At 27.1% G+C, this 19336-nt stretch overlaps 1 protein-coding gene across 3 annotated transcripts; it reads right to left on the bottom strand.

Annotated features, from left to right (window-relative positions):
- Positions 1-340: 340 nt before the first annotated feature.
- Positions 341-5225, bottom strand: LOC110629784 (probable WRKY transcription factor 2). Of its 3 annotated transcripts, none has more exons than XM_021776895.2 (6): positions 4708-5225; positions 3198-3715; positions 2544-2732; positions 1506-2347; positions 1258-1416; positions 341-1048 (listed from the first exon to the last, which is right to left on the bottom strand). In XM_021776895.2, the coding sequence occupies exons 2-6, from the start codon at positions 3648-3650 to the stop codon at positions 478-480; spliced, it is 2214 nt and encodes a 737-aa protein (XP_021632587.1). In that variant the 5' UTR covers positions 3651-3715; positions 4708-5225; the 3' UTR covers positions 341-477. The 3 variants fall into 3 exon arrangements, with proteins under 3 accessions (XP_021632587.1, XP_021632602.1, XP_021632594.1); XM_021776910.2 differs by lacking the exon at positions 4708-5225 and adding an exon at positions 4566-4701; XM_021776902.2 differs by lacking the exon at positions 4708-5225 and adding an exon at positions 4270-4511.
- Positions 5226-19336: the final 14111 nt, after the last annotated feature.

The following is a 19336-nucleotide window of genomic DNA, read 5'->3' on the forward strand; positions in this document are numbered from 1 at the left end:
AAAATTTTGAATTTCCATTACCACCATTTTAATAAACTGCTTTAAACTGTAACTGTTTTCAAACTGGAATCATGTGTATTTAGAACTGAAATCAGAACTAAAATCAAAATCAAAATCGTTTTGAATCAGAATGTCTATGAATTGGGTGGTCCGAAATTTGACGGGAACCAGCCCATGGCTGCATCTAGCTGAACTCTTCACTACGACAAACATAAAACTCAAATTGCAGTCGCAGTTGTAGGATATTGTTTTATGTTCAAAGTGTCCAGATATCGTAGTCAGTAAAACGTAGATGAGAAGATACTGTCCGAAAGTCAGGCATCAAAGAGGAAGATGAACAAGTGAAATGACAATCTATGTATGCATATAGAGAAGTAAATAATTCTATTTTCCTTGCGACAAAAATAAAATGAATAATACCAATAATAAATTAATATTTGAAAGGGAAAAAAACAGAGAAATGAAAGAAAAAAAAGTTTATATGTGTGGTCCAAGCGGCAGCCTACTCATGATTTGCTGATACACAGATGGATTGTTGGATAGGTTCAAACTTGGTTCAGCCATAGGCTCCACCTTGGGTTCTCCTTTGGGCAACATGAACCCCATTTCACTCATTGGACGTTGCTGTGCTAAATACGGGTGCACAGGCATAATATGCATCTTGGGTTGGTGGCCAGGACCCAATCCAGCCATTGCCAGATTGGCCAAGCCAGGTTGATTCATACCAAAAGAGAAACTTGCGGTTGGCCCCAGTTGCTGCCTTACTGGGAGGCTGAAGGATCCGTATGTAGCAGACCTCTCAAATCTAGCCATGCTGTTGTGAACTTGTGACGGTTCCGGTCTGTGAATATTGGTTTGGAGAGCTGTGCCAGCTTGCCCAGGTCCGGTACTTGAGGCGACAGAGTTGACATGGCCGCTATTACGAGCAGCAGGAACATCATGATTGTGCTTCCCCTCATATGTAGTGATCACGGATTTAAGGTCATGTGATGCCCTTTCCACATGCTTTCTCACTGTGCAGCCTGCATTAGTACACTTGTAATAACTCCTGCAATCGACAAAAATGTTCAGTTTTAATTTGCAACTGCAAGCTGCATACTGCACAAAAAAATCGAAAAGGAAGCACTGGCTTAAAGTTACTGAGTTCAAATCCCAGTCAAAATCTAATAAGAAAAAGTATCAAAAAAAAAGTAAAGGGGGGAAGCTGCTTAAAGAAAGTTATGAAATGGTAAATCATAAATTTGCAAGTTTAATCACCTGGGATTTGGATTTCCTTTTACGACTTTCTGCCCATACTTGCGCCAGCGATATCCATCATCAAGGATATCCACTTCACTGGTAGTCTGGACAACGACTCTAGGCTCCCTAATAGCTCTAGTCGCTCCTCCCATGTCAGTTGGATAAGTTTCAATTTTCCTAGATTGTCAAACAAGTCTACATTATTATTGTTATAATAATGTTATGCAGGCAATATTCGTTAAACAATAATGTAATGGAGTATTAACCTTCTCTTCGACTCAGTTTCATCTCCTTCACCGTCATAACCAACACTTCCATGTGTAGCCCGATCATCTTCATCTTCATCATTAGAAAAAGTAAATGAGGCATCAACAGCATCACCTGATTCAAAGTGATTGCCATTCTGAGCCTGCACTGAAGAAGATGGATTGCCAAATTCAGGGCCTATGGAAGCAGATGTCACCTCGATATTGTCATGTCTCCAATCAGGAGTTCCAGCAGCAGTTCCCTTCTGTGTATTTGCCCAAACAGGATCATTATCTGTACCACTTTGCAGTCCAGTTTGATCAGGGACATCTAGTTGCACATCCAATAGTGGATTTGACGATCCAATAGCTGCCCGCCTATTCGGTGGAGGTTTGGGATGGTTGTGAGCTCCCTTGTATATGATCTCTGTTATGTGGCCCTCGTGGGAACGTTCCACTTTCTTCTTAACAAGGCAATTTGGATGTGTGCATTTGTAATAACTCCGCGGATACTCGCTACCTTTTACTTGTTTCTGCCCATATTTTCTCCAGTTGTATCCATCCTCAGATGGCGTGCCGCTGCCCCCACCAGCTATGGAATCTCCACTGGCTCTTTGGTCTCCCTCATCTTGTTGCTCGTCTGGACATGGGGAATGTTCAGTGCTGCCACCAACAGTATCAAAGGCTCTTGTTTCTGTCATCACATTGTTAACTCCATTATCCTTTTCTGTCGCTGATCTGGAGAAGTCTACTGGAAAATGGAGAGTGTTTCTATTCTGAGACTGGACTTTGGTCGGTTCTACACTTTGAGACTGGAGAGAATTTTCAGAATGGACAGAAACCTCAATACCGGGAAAGGATTGCTGCAGAAGAATGGGTAAAAATTAACTTATTTATCAGCTCTGGAAGTTTTAGTTTTTGAAATTTACTAAAGACATTAAAAATAAAACGGAGTATTATAATCAAAGTCTGTATCTCTTCTGGGTTTAAGTATATATTTATCTCCTAACTATAATTCCAGCCATACTGTCAAAAATCAAAACTCAGAGATGTACTTACTTTGCTTGTTGCGCCAAGGAAAAAAGAGGATCCCGAATCTGGAACAGGCTTGAATGCAAATGAAGATGCGTTGAAGTCTTCAAAGAAATTATCTTTACCTTTATCAACAGACTCAGAAACCACTGTGGAGTTCTTGCTGTTACCATTTGTGACAAATGAGAATTTTCCAGTTGTTGGAGACGGTTGTGCCTGAGCGATAGATACAGTAGCAATCTTTAGCACATTGCAGAAAAACTACCAATTTCTTCTTTCAGAGTAACATTTAAGTAACACATAACATTCAACTCAGAAAAATCAAGAGAGTTTATAGATTCAAGAAGCTGATAAGTTGAACAGATGCTTATGACAAAGGAGAACATCATTTGATTAGTTGAAATATAAGAATAATTTTACTTCAAAATTTCATCTGTTTCTCCATACCAAGCATGTAAAGCCACAAAAACCTTTTTGTACCACCAATATCATAATTCTATTCAGGTAATCAGTACAGAACTTAACTAAGAAAATCATAGACATATCTGATAATGGATTATATTTTACTGCAACGCTTTAAGCTTGACGATCTCTCGCATTCAATTCATTAATGAATAATACTTCCAACTTTAAAGGGATAAACAATATGATGCCTAAGTATTTTCAAGATTCTAAACTTACCAAAGAATTTGAAAGAAATACCGGAGAATCTAACAAGGTTGTTGGGCTCAGACCAGGTGGTATTGTTAAGTAAGGAGATCGAATCTCAGGGTTCAGCGAAAGATCAGCAGACCTGATACTTTCTGTATTCAACCTTGGAGCATTAAACCCTGCTCTGGCTGCCATTCTTTCCACAAGACCTCCTCGTGAGCTAGATTTCTGCTCAGAAAATGGAGCTAATTCTGTAAAATGAGAACCACCAGTTTGTTTTGCATCCTTTTCATCAGTATTTCCTGTTGTCATCTGCTCTTGTGATCCTGGAAACAGCCCTTCAATTCTATTCTCCCTTGAAGGTTCTGGGATTGTTCTTGAGCTGATACCATCACCTACAATTGCTGAGAAAAATGCTCTTGGACTTGGACTAGGAGGCACCCAATCCCCAATTATAGCAACATTATCATCAACCCCAGCCATGTTCTCAAAATTTTGGCCAGAAACCTGGACAGCCTGCAGTCAAGATGTTGGCTATCGTCGAATTCCTGAAAGGTTTACATCAAAAAGAGTACATGATTCAGATAAGAAAACACTCTTCAGTTTACAAATTTTATAGTTGAAAAGTAGATATAGAAAAATAAAGGAAAAAGGAAGGTTATGTTTGATATGAATTATTGTTTTATACAGGCTAAAAAAAACCAGAACTTCCACTGAACTCCCATGGAACTTTTGGTCTTAGCAGAGGTGAGTTTGGGATCGATGGAAAACAAAACATGAACAATGAATTTCAAGTAGAATATTTTCAGGCACCTGAAGGAGATTTAGGAATAAAGCAACAACTTTGCCCTTAAGATTATCCATCCAATGATTTCATCAATGCACAAAAAGGAACACAAATTCCATAGACAACATACTCAACCCAACTCATCATTTTTCCAACCAAATCAATTCATCCAAACATGCATAGGTACATTAAATACATTTATAAGAGAAGAAAAAAGAAAGAAACATAGAGAGTCAAATAAAATGGATAAGTTTCCAAAATCAGCAGGCATTAATAATGATTAAACCAATTGCCATTTTTGTTAGCATATATTACCTGAAATAAGGCAGCAAACCATAATAAGGTAAAGAGACAAGATTCCAATTAGATGACATTTGGAGAAGGAAACTAATCAAATGAAAAGGGTAAACTTCACCAATTTAAAAGTATTTATGCAAGCTCATATTTTCCATCAAGATCAAGTGATTTGGAGGGGGTGGGATGAAAAGAAAGAAAACAGGAAATTATTGATAATAGAAAGAAACCCAGGAAAAGAAAAAGAGTTTGAAATTTTAAACAACCAAAAAAAATTAATGATAAAAGGATTATGCTATAATATTAAAGGTAGGTACCTTAGATTGGCCAGGAAGATATGGATGTCAGATATACATTAAAAAAATCATCAGAATTTGAGGGGCAGAAAACAAAAGGGAGTTGAGGCTACACCAGAGAGAGAGAGAGAGAGAGAGAAAGAGAATGATTAAAAATGATTACCTGATTGATTATGGAGTCAAGGCTAAGATGATGATATGAACAAGACCCACCACCTTCTCCACCAGCAACCTGACCCTGACCCAGACCCAGACCCAAACCCTTGATCAAATCTTGTTTCTTTATCTCTTTCTGTTAAATTCAACCAAAATGGCAATAACCCACTTGTTCCAGTCAGAAAAATTGAGGCTAAAACACCTTCAATGCCCTCCTCCTCCCTCTCTCTCTTCTCCTCCTCCTTGTTTGTTTTAGCCCAAAATGATATGATGATGTTTAATTGATTAAGAGAAGATTACAAAAAGCAGAGCATTATTTTCTCATATATCATTTCCAAGCTCTCAAAGAAAAACAAAGTAAGGTTAAAAGGAGATGATTGTGGAATTGTGAGGGGCCCAGAATTGGATGGAATCTTTGAAGAATGAAGGAAAAAAGATAAAAAAAAAAGCAACACAGACACAGAGAGCTCTCTCAACACAAAAGCTTACACATTTCCCTTTAGATTTTGATTCTACAGTAGCATTCAACTAATCATTCCTTGTTTTGAACTGGGCTCTTGTATTCCCTTTAAATCAAAACCATTTGGGTATTCACATCAACCAATAACACATTGCCATGTGGGTGACATAGTGTAAGAGCTTATTGGTTGGAGTTGCAAGATTTGATAAGATAGAGTTGCAGTAGATTGTTTGCCTCTGCTTTTAAAATAGGAATAATTGATATTATAATAGCAAATTATAAATATGTGTAACACTTGTTAGCTATATCCTTTGAATGTGAAAGATGTTATAACCAATTTCCAGTTCAGCCTCCTTTTCAGTTTGTTACACTTCTCAAAATCTATTAATTACCTTTCTAATTTTAGTTTAGATAATTGGGTACTCATCTATTTTCCCTGTTTTTTCTAACTAATGATATACAATCTCATCACTCTTACTCAAATTTCACTTTCTTCACCTTCAATCAATTACAATTCTAACCCATCAGACTAGGGGTGAGCATTCGGTCGGTTCGGTTTAAAATCAAATCGAATCGAATAAATCAAAAATCGAATTTTTAGTGTTTATGAAAACCGAATCGAACCGATTTTGGTCAGAAGCCGAATCGAACCGAACCGGTTTGATTCGGTTCGATTCGGTTTAATCGGTTTCAATTTTTAATAATTTTTTTATTTTTTACACTTTATTTTTAATATTTTAAAATTTAATTAAAATATTTTAATCTTAATATGATTTAATTTCTCTATATTATTGAAAAAACATATTATTATCACTAATCGGTTCGGTTCGATTTTTTCAGTTTTTTTCTGATCAAAACCGAACCAAACTGAAATAACCGAAATTTCTAAAATTAAAAACCGAACCGAAATATATAAAAAATCGAACCAAATTTTTAAATCAATTCGATACAGTCGATTTTTTCAATTTAAACCGAATACTGCGCACCTCTCCATCAACAATTGTTGATTGCTTGCTTGATTTGCTTTCTTAAAACATTTTCCTGGGTATTATTATTATTATTATTGATGCTGACTTGTCCATAAATCTAAATACGTAAAAAAAAAATTCATAATTTTAGTCATATTCATTTCAAAATATATAATTTAATTTTTATCAAAATAACATTAGTGTATCGTAACGTTAGCAAATAAGCGATAAGTAAAATATTTTATTCATTTTTATTTTAAAATTTGTAATTTAATTTATATTAAATTAATATATGTATATGATTTTCATATCAATATTTCTGAACGCATATAAAAATTATTATTAGAGAGAGTATATATCAGTTTGAATTGAAAAATTAAATCGAATCGATTAATTTCTGTTTAATAGTTCGGTTAATCAGAATATTCGGTTTGGTTTTATTACTATTTTCTTACTTATTCGATTTTTGATTCGGTTCGATTTAAATGTGAAATAACTGACAAATCGAATAATCGATTTTATATATATTTTTATTATGTGAAACACTGATTTTATACGTATTTTTTAAATTTACATGAATTTATATGATTTTTTAAATATTATTATTATATATTTAGATAATATTTATTAGTAAATTTATGTAAAATATTTATTAAATTATTCTACTCAAATTAGAAGTAAAAAATTTAAAAAAATTACAGATTTTAATTTAAAGTAATCAAATCGAATCGATTTTTATCGATTCGATCCGATTATATTTTTATAATTAATTTTTTTAATTTTTAATAATTTTACAACTTAATTTTTAATTTTTTTAATTCAAATTCGATTCGATTTGAAATTAAACCACGCTTTCCTAATTATTACTATTTGCCCTAATTATTACTATTTGCTATCGATGTAATATCAGAAGTGTACAAATTGAATCACAATTTTAAAGTAAAAAATCAGCAAAAATAAAAGATTTTTTTATTAAAGTTCCTTACATAGTCATTGTTTTCTAAAATCCAATTAAATTAAAACATTCTTTATTAGATTAAATCAAACTCTTTATTTGTTTAAAAAAATATTAGTCAATTTATTTTAATTTTAAATATTTATATTATTTAAAGTTTTTATACTACTTATCTCTAATATTTATTATTTATAATTTTAATTATTCATATTATTTAGTTTATTTTACTAAAATTACTATAAACCAGTTAATTAACATATTTTTTTAACTAAAAATTTAATAAAGGTAAAAAAAAAATAATTTTATTAAAGGATAATATTTATAAAAATTCTGAACTATGATTTTTTTACAATTATACTGTTAATTTTTTTTCGATAAAAATACTCAATTACTAACAGTATTGATATTTTTACAATTATACCCTCCATATGTATTTTCATTAAAAATTAATATAAAAATCTAATTTTATCATAAAAAATTTCTCAATTAATAAAAAAAAGTCTTAATTAGTGTAATATTTAAATTAAAAGCAAATATAGTATTTTTTTTGTCTCGTGATTAAATATTCGGTTCAAGGCAAGTAAAGAGATGCAAATGGTTGAAATAATTCTATTTAGAATTTTGTTTGTTAATTTAGAATTTTTTTTTATATTGAACTAGGTTTTTGTATTAATTTTTAACAAAAGTATAAACGGATGGTACAATTATAAAAAAATCGTTAGTATAGAATATTTTTTTGAAAAATTAAATTAAATTAGTGTACAATTATAAAAACAAAATTGTAAAATTTAAAATTTTTATGGATATTTTTTTTATAAAATGATGATCGCTTGATTTTCCAGCCCGTTACGAGGCCGGACCCATGAGACAGCACTAATTCGAGGGTCGTTAAGTTTTTTAAATGGCCGGTCCAGACCATTCGGCCTTAAGACCCGACCTCTCCCAGGCCTTAGTCTCTTCAACTCTAGCCTGGTCATGAGGAAGAAGGATAACCGGTCCATTTGTCTAATAGGTCCGTCCGCATGCGCGCCAAAAAGGAATTAAATGGCCGTTCAACATGGAACAGACGCCCGATATTTTAGTACGTATGTATCCGTATGGTAGAGACAGGTGGCCCAATAATGGCGAGACCTTTAGATGTTACGCCCTCTGCCATCATCAAGACAAGCTGACTCAATCATTATAAAATCCTATATTTTATCAGACCATCATAAAATATATAAATATTTTAATTAAATAAAGATTTTAATTAAATTTAAAAAAAAATAAATAGTTAATTTTAATAAAATATAAGCACTTATAACTTCCCGTAAACTAACGGTATTAACAGTAATTATTGCAACAAAATGCGAAAATCATAAAGGTTAACCCATCAATGAAAAGGGAATCTATAAAAGAAAAATTACTTAAAAATAAATAAACTAAAGGTATTAATCTCAACATAATTATTGGAGAATTTGAAAATATTCCAACAGAAAGACAAAAATTTCAAATGTTAATTCTATGAAATTGAAAATGGAAATCATATGACTAAACAACATTTATATATAATTAATTTTATTTTTTTAAGTGTTTTTATATATAATTAATTTTATTTTATAAAATTATCTAGAATGATTTAATTCAGTTGCTAAACTCATTTATTAAGGTTTGAGTAATGTAGATTCTGGTCGATTCGGTTTAAAATTGAATAATAATTAAAATTTTAGAGTTTGTAAAAATCGAACTGAATTAATTTTAGATAGAAATAATTTAAATCGAATCGATTTAATTCGATTTGATTCGATATATTCAATTTGACTTTTTAATGGATTTTAATTTTTAACGCCTTATTTTAGTATTTTAAAATTTAATTGAAATATGTAAATATTTAGTTATAGTTTTAATATTTTTATGTTATCAAAAATAATATACTATTATTACAAATCGGTTCGATTTGATTTTATCAATTTTTTTATTAAAATTAAATCGAACTGAAATAACTAAAATTTATAAAAATAAAAATTAAATCGAATTGAAAAAAATAAAAAATTAAATTGAATTTCTGAATTAATTCTGAGAAACCTATATAAAAGGTATTATAATTTTTTATATATATATAAAAGAAAGATAATTTTGTTTTATAATGTTTTAAGGTGATATTGCTCATGGCGTTGCCATGTACCAACTTCATGTAAATTTGCCAAAATAATTTATTTAATTTCATTAAAATTTCTATTTTCGTTAATTAGTTATTTAATATTATTAAATTACTAATTTCCAAATAATGTATATGTATTTTATAAATTATTTAATGATTATCCTTATAATACTGTGATAAGTAATCAGCCTGGGAAAAGTCCTGCACGTTGGAGAGTTGGTAATGGTAATTCTATTGAAGTAATAGACTATAGCTTATCCCAAGCTTAGCCGGCAATTTGCCAACTAATGCTCACTAGATCATCATTGATTCACATAAGAGAAATGTTAAAAATAATCAATTTTAATTATTTGATATTTTATTTTATTCGTTGAAAAGTATTTTATTATGAATTTTTTAAATTTAATTATTAATTATTATTTTTTTCACCAATAATATTGAAGAGTGTGGTATTGATCAACTTGAATTCATTAAAAATTTATAAGGGCATGGCCACATTCTGCTCAAGCTTAAAATATTGCTAAAATTGAATTATGAAAATGGAGAAAGGATAATCTGAAAAAATAATAATGGGTCCTGTAGAAATTAAAAAATATATAAAATAAAAGATAAGTGGTTGTACAATTTTCTACTTTAAATGAAATTGAATATTTGATTCAGAGCAAATATTATTCAATCTGCGCACTATTCGGTTTAAATCAAAAAAATTGATTTAATCGAATTAATTTAAAATTTTAATTTAATTTTTTATTCATTTCGATTCGATTCGATTTTTAATTTTAAAATTTTCTATTATTTTAGTTCGGTTTGATTGATCATAAAAAATTAAAAAAAATCAAATCGAACCGATTAACGATAATCGCATGTTATTTTCAATAATACAATGAGATTAGATCATATTAAAATTAAAATATTTCAATTAAATTTTAAAATACAAAAAATAAAACTTAAAAAATAAAAAATTTATTAAAAATTTAAATTGATCAAACCGAATTGAATCAGATCGATTCAATTCGATTCGATTTCTGATCAAAATCTATTCGATTCAATTTTCATAAATACCAAATTTTTAATTTTAGATTTATTCAGTTCGTTTCGATTTTGAATCGAACCGATCAAATGTCCAACCCTACTCACTCACTGTGATAACTTTACTCTTTAATGGACTAATTCGATACGAATAATATTTAATTTCAGTCCAGTGGATTTAGGATACCTCTAGTTATTTTATATATATAAAAAACAACTAATATTTTCAACTAAGACCTTAATGTAACCATGTCAAACAAGGAAATGATTTAAACAATGAGAAGAATATGTAATGAAATGAACCAAAAACTTGGTTTGAACATGTAACCAGAATGTGCCAATTGGACAGAAAATGCATTGCAATAAAGGATTATGCTGTCTTTTTCTTTTTCTTTTTTATTTTATAAATAAAAAATTAGAAAAACAGCTTATTATTGTAAGAGAGACTAAACCATGGTCATTAGACCATCTTTAAAAAAAAAAAAAAAAAAAAAATCCAATTTATAGCTTATTATGTTAGCTGTTTGACATCAATGGACATGGAGTGAGAACTATCATATATATCCATTTGTCACTTGGAAAAAAATAAAATCATTTTATCTTTCAAATTTGAAGCCATGTGTATGTTAAATTATTTTTTTATTCATTAAATTACTCATATTTTTATTTAAAAAAATTAAAATTTTAATTTTTAATAATAAATATTAATTTTATATTTCAATATTAAATTACTAGTCATTAGATTATTAAAATAATAAAAAAATAATCAACATTTATTATTAAATAATTATGTAAATTTAATATTTTTTAAATATATATATATATATATATATATTGTAAAATTGGTTAATTTAATTTTGAATTGAATAGAAAAATTCAAATAAATTGGATGAAAATTTTAATTTGAGAAAAATTAAATAAAGGTAATCATTCTGTCGTTGATTCAAAATCGAATTAAATAAATTAAAAATTAAAATTTTAATATTTATAAAACTGAATTAATTTTGAATACAACTAGACTAATTCAATTTAATTCAGTTGGATATCACTTTTTATTTTTTACTGTTAATATTTTAAAATTTAATTAAAATATTTTAATTTTAATTATAATATAAATTATTTATATTATAAAAAATATTAAACTATTTTTAGTTTGATTTTTTTGATTAAAATCATACCAAGCAAATATTTTTAATGTTGAAATTGTTAAATATTTATTAAATTTATTTATATTGATTTTAAGTTTAAGATGACTTTAAAAAAAAAAGAGTTTAAGGTGAGATGACTGAAAAATAAATTGATGGACTTTTTATTTTAATTTTCAATTTTTTTTGTTATTTTTATATTTTCAAAGAATTATTTTTATATCTAATGGTGCTTTTCTATAATTTTATCTCTTTCTAAGTGAAGTAAGGACTTCGAGCACTTTGCCTAATAAAAAGACTCACAAAGAAACGACTCTAATTTTACCTGAAATAAATTTTTTCGTATTATAAAAATTAAGTAATAATTATTTTATATTTTATTATAAAAATCATATTTTATTATTTTTATATATTGAAGAGCTTAATAAATACTCCTTGATCATGTTAAATTTTTTGGCACAAGCTCTCCAAACTAAGCATGCAGAAAAACTTGTAGGGGTGAGCATTCGGTCGGTTCGGTTCAAAACCGAACCGAACCGAATAAACCAAAAACTGAAATTTTAGTGTTTATGAAAATCGAACCGAATCGATTTTGATCAGAAACCTAATCGAACCGAACCGGTCTGATTCGGTTTGATTCGGTTCGGTTTGATCGATTTCGATTTTTAATAATTTTTTTATTTTTCACACTTTATTTTTAATATTTTAAAATTTAATTAAAATATTTTAAATTTAATATAATTTAATTTCTCTATATTATTGAAAAAACATATTATTATCACTAATCGGTTCGGTTCGGTTTTCTCAGTTTTTTTCTAATCAAAACCGAACCGAACCGAAATAATCAAAATTTTTGAAATTAAAAACCAAACCAAATCGAAATATATAAAAAATTGAACCAAATTTTCAAATCGATTCTATTCGATCGATTTTTTCAGTTTGAACCGAATACTGCTCACCCCTAACAAAAAGGAAGAAAAGAGCGAGAGAGGAGTTAATAAACAAAGAGATAGGTAGGATTTTTGCTGCTGGCTTGTCTCTTTCTTTTGTATTTTGCTAAACTTATTGCAGGGTTCTTTGGAGTGCTCGATTCTTTTGTAAATTAAATTAAATTGAATAAATTAAAAAATAAATTTTTAGTATTTATAAAAATTAAATTGAATTAAGTTTGAGCGGATAAAATTCAATCTGTTTGATTCAGTTCGATTCTATTCAATTTGTTATTGCACAATTCTTTCGATTCAATTTGTAGACTTTTTATTTTTTACCCTTTAATTTTATTTTTAATATTTTAAAATTTAATTAAAATATTTTACTTTTAATTATAGTCTAATCTATTTATATTATAAAAAATAATATATTATTATTACTAATCGGTTCAATTAATTTTTTTTTTAAATTTTTTATCATCAAAATCGAAATCAATTGAAATAATTAAAATTTTTAAAATTAAAAATTAAACCAAATTAAAATAAATAAAAAATTAAATTAAAATTTTAAATTAATTTAATTTGATCCGTTTTTTATTTAAATTCAATACGCCAAGTATTTCGTTTGGATATATTGCTATCATGTTGCATTTGCTGGGATGCTAAAAGCGTTGTGTTAGTCTGCTTGCTGTTATAATTTTGAATTATGATGGGGCTGGTCAAACCATATAACAAAAATTAAAAATATTAAATTTTATTTTTCAATTTAAAAATACATTTAATTTATTATTAAAAAGTTAAATATATTTAAATAAATTCAAATATATTAAGTAGAATGTAGTTTGATGATTTTATTTGATATTTTAATAAGAAAAAATTATTATTTAATCTTTATACTATAATAAAACTCACTAGTTAATTTTTTAATTTTAAAAAATATATTAAAATATTTTTTATATTTTAAAAAATCTATTAGTTAATTTAAATATTAATTTTAATCATTAAATATTATAAAAAAATATTTTTATATGGAGATATTAATTAATAATTTTTTTAAAAATATAAGAAACTAATTAATAAAATTTTAAAATAATAAAATATTTAATAATAAAATTAACGAAACGACTAATTAATAGATTTGTTAAAACATTATGAATATTTTAATATATTTTTTAAAATTGAATAATTAGTTAATAAGTTTTCACATATTATAAAAATTAAATACTAATTTTTTTTAATAATAATTAAATTAAAAAATAAAATTTAATATTTTTAACCTTTCATAGATAATTTAAGGATACACTTAGTTTTTTTTTTAGCCATTTTGGAGGGGTGATACATAGTGGGTTTGGGTTAAGAAGGGCTCAAGAAAATAGCCCAGCAAATAAAGAAGAAAAAAAAAAAAGGTGTAATGTGAGAAGTGTGTCCTAAAGGAGACAATTTAATTTTAATTAATAAAATTTATTAATATACTTTTAAAAAGGGGGAATTGTCAATTCAACCCTATATTTTTGTTAGAATTGTAAAATTTTATAAAATTTAGTGTTAAATTTGCAATTTTTTTATTAATAAAGATGGGTATTAAAAAAATCTCAAACTCCTAATTTATATTTATATCCAACTCTTTAAATTTTAAATGATAAATTTAAAATTTTTTTTAATTTTTTATAATTATAGTTAAGTGTATTAAATTAAATTTAAAAAAATAAAAATAATAAATTATAATATAGTGTTTAAAATTTTATATTATTAATAAAATATATAATTCTTTAATTTAAATTTTATATTAAAATTAAATATATCTTATATTTATTATATGTAATATTAAATATATTATAAATGTTTATTACAAATAAATTTATATTATATAAAATCACATATAAATACTGTATATTAAAATATTTCATTGTTTTGTTTATACTCAATATTATAAATCATGTGTATATTTTTATATTTAAAAAAGTTTACTTTCTATTAATAATATTCTAAATAAAATAAAATATTATATGTTTTAAATTATAAAATTTTATTTTTTTATATTTTAAATTTTTATATTATATAAAAGAGAAAATAGAGCCTAAATAATAGGATTTAAAAATGATATTATTATAATAAAAATATATATTTAAAAACTATATTATAATTTATTATTAACTTTTTTAAATTTAATTTAATATTTTTTACTATAATTATAGCAAATTGAAAAAATTTGACTTCATCATCCAAGATTTAAAGTATTTTTATTTTTGAATTGAAAATTGAATATTGGGAGAGTAAAACCGAGACTTTTCAAATATATTCAGATACACTTACCACTAAGTTAAGCATGCGAACGTTAAAATTTAAAGTATTAAATATAAATATAAATTATTGTAAATATTTAGATTTTTTTATTTAATAACCTTAATAAAAAATATATAATTAAGAAAATTATAATTTTCTGAAGAAAGAGGTAGAAAAGAAAATGAAATAGAAAAAATTATGAAAATTAAATTTTAATTAATTAAAAGGTTTTATTAAAATAAAAAATAGTAATATTTCCTTTAAGCATATTTTAGCCATGCTTATTTCAATATTAGGTGGAGAGATGACTTGCTAGACAATATCTTGCAAGATAATCTAGATTGGGAACATGGCAGCCTAAAATCTTGCTAGACATTTTCTGCTAGATGTTTCCATTATTGCTAACTCCTTTACCCAATTTTCCTTTTTTTTTTTTAATTTCAAGATTTCTAATGAATTAGATTTGTTTGAAAAAAAGAAAAGTGGTAGTGAAATTGTCAAAGGCTAGATGAGAGTATGGGACATCCCAATGATTAGATAGATTTGGTTTTATATGCAAAATTAAATTTCATATAAAAAGATTGATGGAAAGGCAAAGGCAAAGCAGAATTATTAAGACATACATATCTTAAATATGATTATGCAAGCACTAGCTAGAGATTTTTTGTCAAAAACATCATTTGATTTTCTTAAATAAGACAAATTCATACATTAATTGCTGTCTAAAATCATTAATTTTTTATTATGAATTAATTAACTTCAAATCAAGTAGAAGAACATGCACACTATCTTAGGAATCACAAGGAAATGAAAAGAAATTTTCTTTAGTTGAACATGTTAGGGTTTGTCTGCTTTTGGTTCATGTATCACATTCTGTTTTTTGTCAACAAAAGCTATGCTTTATTTATGACTTAGGCACAAGATCCTTTGCTTTTCCTTTGAAATAAAGCACCGCTTGTTAACTAATAATTTAGTGATGCTTTACATTTTATCATTTAAAAATTTTATTTTTTATAATTCTTTTTTCTTTAAAATTTGGGTGATGCATCAATAATAATAAAATAATAATATTATTATTATTAATAGAATTAGTAATATTTTTTTAAAAAATAACACATGCAATGGGAAACAGGTGTTTCACATATTTCTATTCTAGCATATAGATATAATAATCATGATTGCCGTACTTTTAACATCTAAGATAAGGTTGGATCATGAAAAAAGAAACAGGTCTGAAACTCAATAAGATTCATTAAACATACCGACCTATCAACGTATCATCCAGCCTGTGACCAAGGCAGACCGAACTGGCCCAAGACTTGGATCCACTAGAGAGAGTCTAACTCATATGACCGCTGGCTTTCTGGCATCCGGTTTAAGGTCGGATCATGGAAAAAGAAACATGTCTGAAACCCAATAAGATCCATTAAACAAGCCGACCCATCAGCATGTCATCCGATCTGTGATCAAAGCAGGCTGGATTGGTCCAAGACTTGGATCTACTAGAGTGAGAATAGCTCATGTAATGTAATGGAAAGTAGGAAAGCATCTCCAGTTATATCACAACCCTAACAGTATGCGTGTCAAAAGGAAATTAAATGATAACTTGATGAAAATAGATCGAAAAATACGTCTATATATATGAATCTGCGTAATAAAAATAGGTGGTTATGCGTTATTAAAAAATAAAAAAAAAATAGAATAAAGGGAATATGTGAATCTCTAATTAAGTTTATACAAACTTATAAATTCTATTTTCTTAGAAACTCTAGAAATACATAAAAATGTGTTTGTCATTGTATGGAACAAAATTAGTAATATTGACAAAACTAAAATATGTAATGATAACTAAATGATGATTTTTCACAACTCTGAAGAATACTTTATATTTAGTAGATTTACTGTTCACATTACAAAATCTCAATTTTGTTAATAACAAAATTATAAATTAATTTTAATTTTATTGAAATGTTAATTTATAATTTTTAAATAATAATTTATACTTTGTATACATATTTATAGTAAAAAAAGAATTTTAGATAATTATTGTTATATTTTGTTATGAAATAAAATTTTAGTATTTAAATTTTAAAAATATTTTTGAGTAATAAATGATAAATTAAAAAAGAAATTGTTTTACCCATATATCACATGGGTTATTTATTAATTTATTTTTACTAATATGATTTAATATTTTTATATTTTAAATATTAATGAATAATTTATATAATTTTATGCATATTTGTAGTAAAATAAATTTTAAATAACTATTTAAAGCATGAGATAAGATTTTAGTATATAAAATTTAAAAGTATTTTTAAATAATAAATTACAAAAATTAAAATAATAAATAAGGTATATAATATATACGCTTATTCGTCGTTTTACATTTAAACAAGAATAGTTAGACATGATTTATCTTGCAATTGACAATTAACTATCAGTTGTCCACTATCAGCACTAACTATCAGGTAGTCGTCCACTATGAGCATTAACTATCAGTTATAGGATATCGATATTTATCCCTTAAATCAAACAGAGTTTTAATATTTTAAGAATTAAAAAAAAAATCTCAAATTCAAATTTCAATCAAAATCAATTATATTTTAATAAAAAAATAGATAAACTCCGACTAAAGATTTTTGTGAAGTTTCTAACTCATTTCTGAGTGACTTTATAAAAACATTTTAAAACTGAATTTCGATACAGCAGTGCTGCCCATCTCTAAATTGATGGACAAATTGAAGTAGTGAACCATGCGTTTGGCAATTTACTGCGTTGCATTTGCAATAATAAGAAAACTGTTTGAGATCTTGATCTTGTTCTTACCCAAGCAGAATTTACTTACAACAGTATTATCCACAGCTCCACAAAGATGTCACCGTTTACCGTTGTGTATTGAAAAGTCCCAGCGCATACGGTTGATCTTATTGTCCTTTCTATAGGTTCTCATAATAGTATTATAGTGTCCAAACAGAATTTGTTTACAACAGTGCTGTCCACAACTCCACAAAAATGTCATCGTTTGCAGTTGTGTATAGAAAAGTCCCAGCGCATACAGTTGATCTTATTGTCCTTCCTACAGGTTCTCATAACAGTATTGCAGTAACTTGGCAAAATAGCATGTGGATGTTTTCAAACAGGTATACAGAAAACAATGACAAATATAAAGTTACAGCTGATAAACATAGGCGTTTCAAGTCTTTCAATGTTTGTGACCAAGTTATGGTGTATTTACGCAACAAGCGTGGTGGAGGACAAAAAAATATTGATGCCAAGAAAATTGATCCATTCCGGATCATTCAGAAGATTAATGACAATGCCTATGTTCTTGACCTTTCTAATGAGAGGAAAATTTTCAAGACGTTTAACGTGGCGGATCTATTTAAATATCACTCTGCTGATGATAACTCAAAGTCGAGTTCTTTACAAGTGGAAGTGAATGACATGAAGTAATTAGCTTTGAACTTTACGGCAGATTTGGACCGAATCTAACTTTTGCTGACGACGTCCGATGGAGACCCACGATAGCTTTTCGAAAAGAAAATTTTGAGATGCATAACTTTAAAAAATGTGACAAGCCATAAACCTGTCACAAAGTTCAATATGTAAATTTTATCGTTTAAGGGATCAATTTTGCATTTTAACTATTTTTTTTGAATATTTTTATAATTTTGCATATTAAAATTTTTTTTCTCGATTATAAATAGTTTTTCTTAACTATTAAAAACTCACTTTTCAATTTTTGAAGAATTTAAATAAAATTTTTAACTTTCTACCTTATCTTTTTTTTTATTTCGTTTTAACAAAACGATGTTTGGTAAAATTTCTCACGGAATATAATTAAGTTTTTTATCATTTTATTACTTTATCTATAGTTGACATGAATAAATTTGATGCTCACAAAATTAAAGAATATACCCAAGTCAAGTGAGATATACTTTATATAGTTATTTAGTTCATTGAATAATTAAAATAAATGTTTCCTTATATTTTGAATTTTTATAATTATATTAACTAATTAATTAATAATAAAAAATTTTTATGCCATAGTCATAACATATTTAAATCTTAATGAAACATTATAATTATAAAATTATTCTTTGTTGAAATGATATTGAAAATCTAATAAAAGCTATTTCACATGGAATAATTATTAATATTCCCACCTTCACGTCATTTCTCCAACCAAACAAAGCCCCATCAAAAATATCAATCAAGTTGATGGAAATATTCTAAACTGTGGTTCAACCAGCCATGATGTTAACAACAAGCACCCATGCATGAATCTCTGAAATTATTTGGTGTATCTCAACAGGCTACTCTAAACTAGACCGGTCCAATATCGCATCTTTAAGTCCATAACTAAAGCAGCCGAATTGACTACGCGCGTCCACCAGAATATAGTTTAAATCTACTTACCTTGCAACCCTATCAGCATACGCGTCGGGAGAATTAAATAGTCGCCAATTGAGAGGGGTACGATAGTACGTCCATATGTACGAGTCTGAGTAATAGGGAGTGACAGAGACAAGTGGCACTGAAAAAGAAATAAAACGAGGAGAGATATTTCTAGACTAAATTTATATACTGTAAACCTATTTTCTGAATTTCAGAACATTAAACAGCATTGGCCTCTGTTCGGTAATTCAACACTGAACTATTTAAAAGTAATTACCGGTGGAAGCTAAAGAAGAAAAGGGTCGAAAGAGATAACAGAACTAAAA

This window comes from Manihot esculenta, chromosome 1, assembly GCF_001659605.2.
Source record: "Manihot esculenta cultivar AM560-2 chromosome 1, M.esculenta_v8, whole genome shotgun sequence".
In the NCBI taxonomy this organism is placed as follows: Eukaryota; Viridiplantae; Streptophyta; class Magnoliopsida; order Malpighiales; family Euphorbiaceae; genus Manihot; species Manihot esculenta.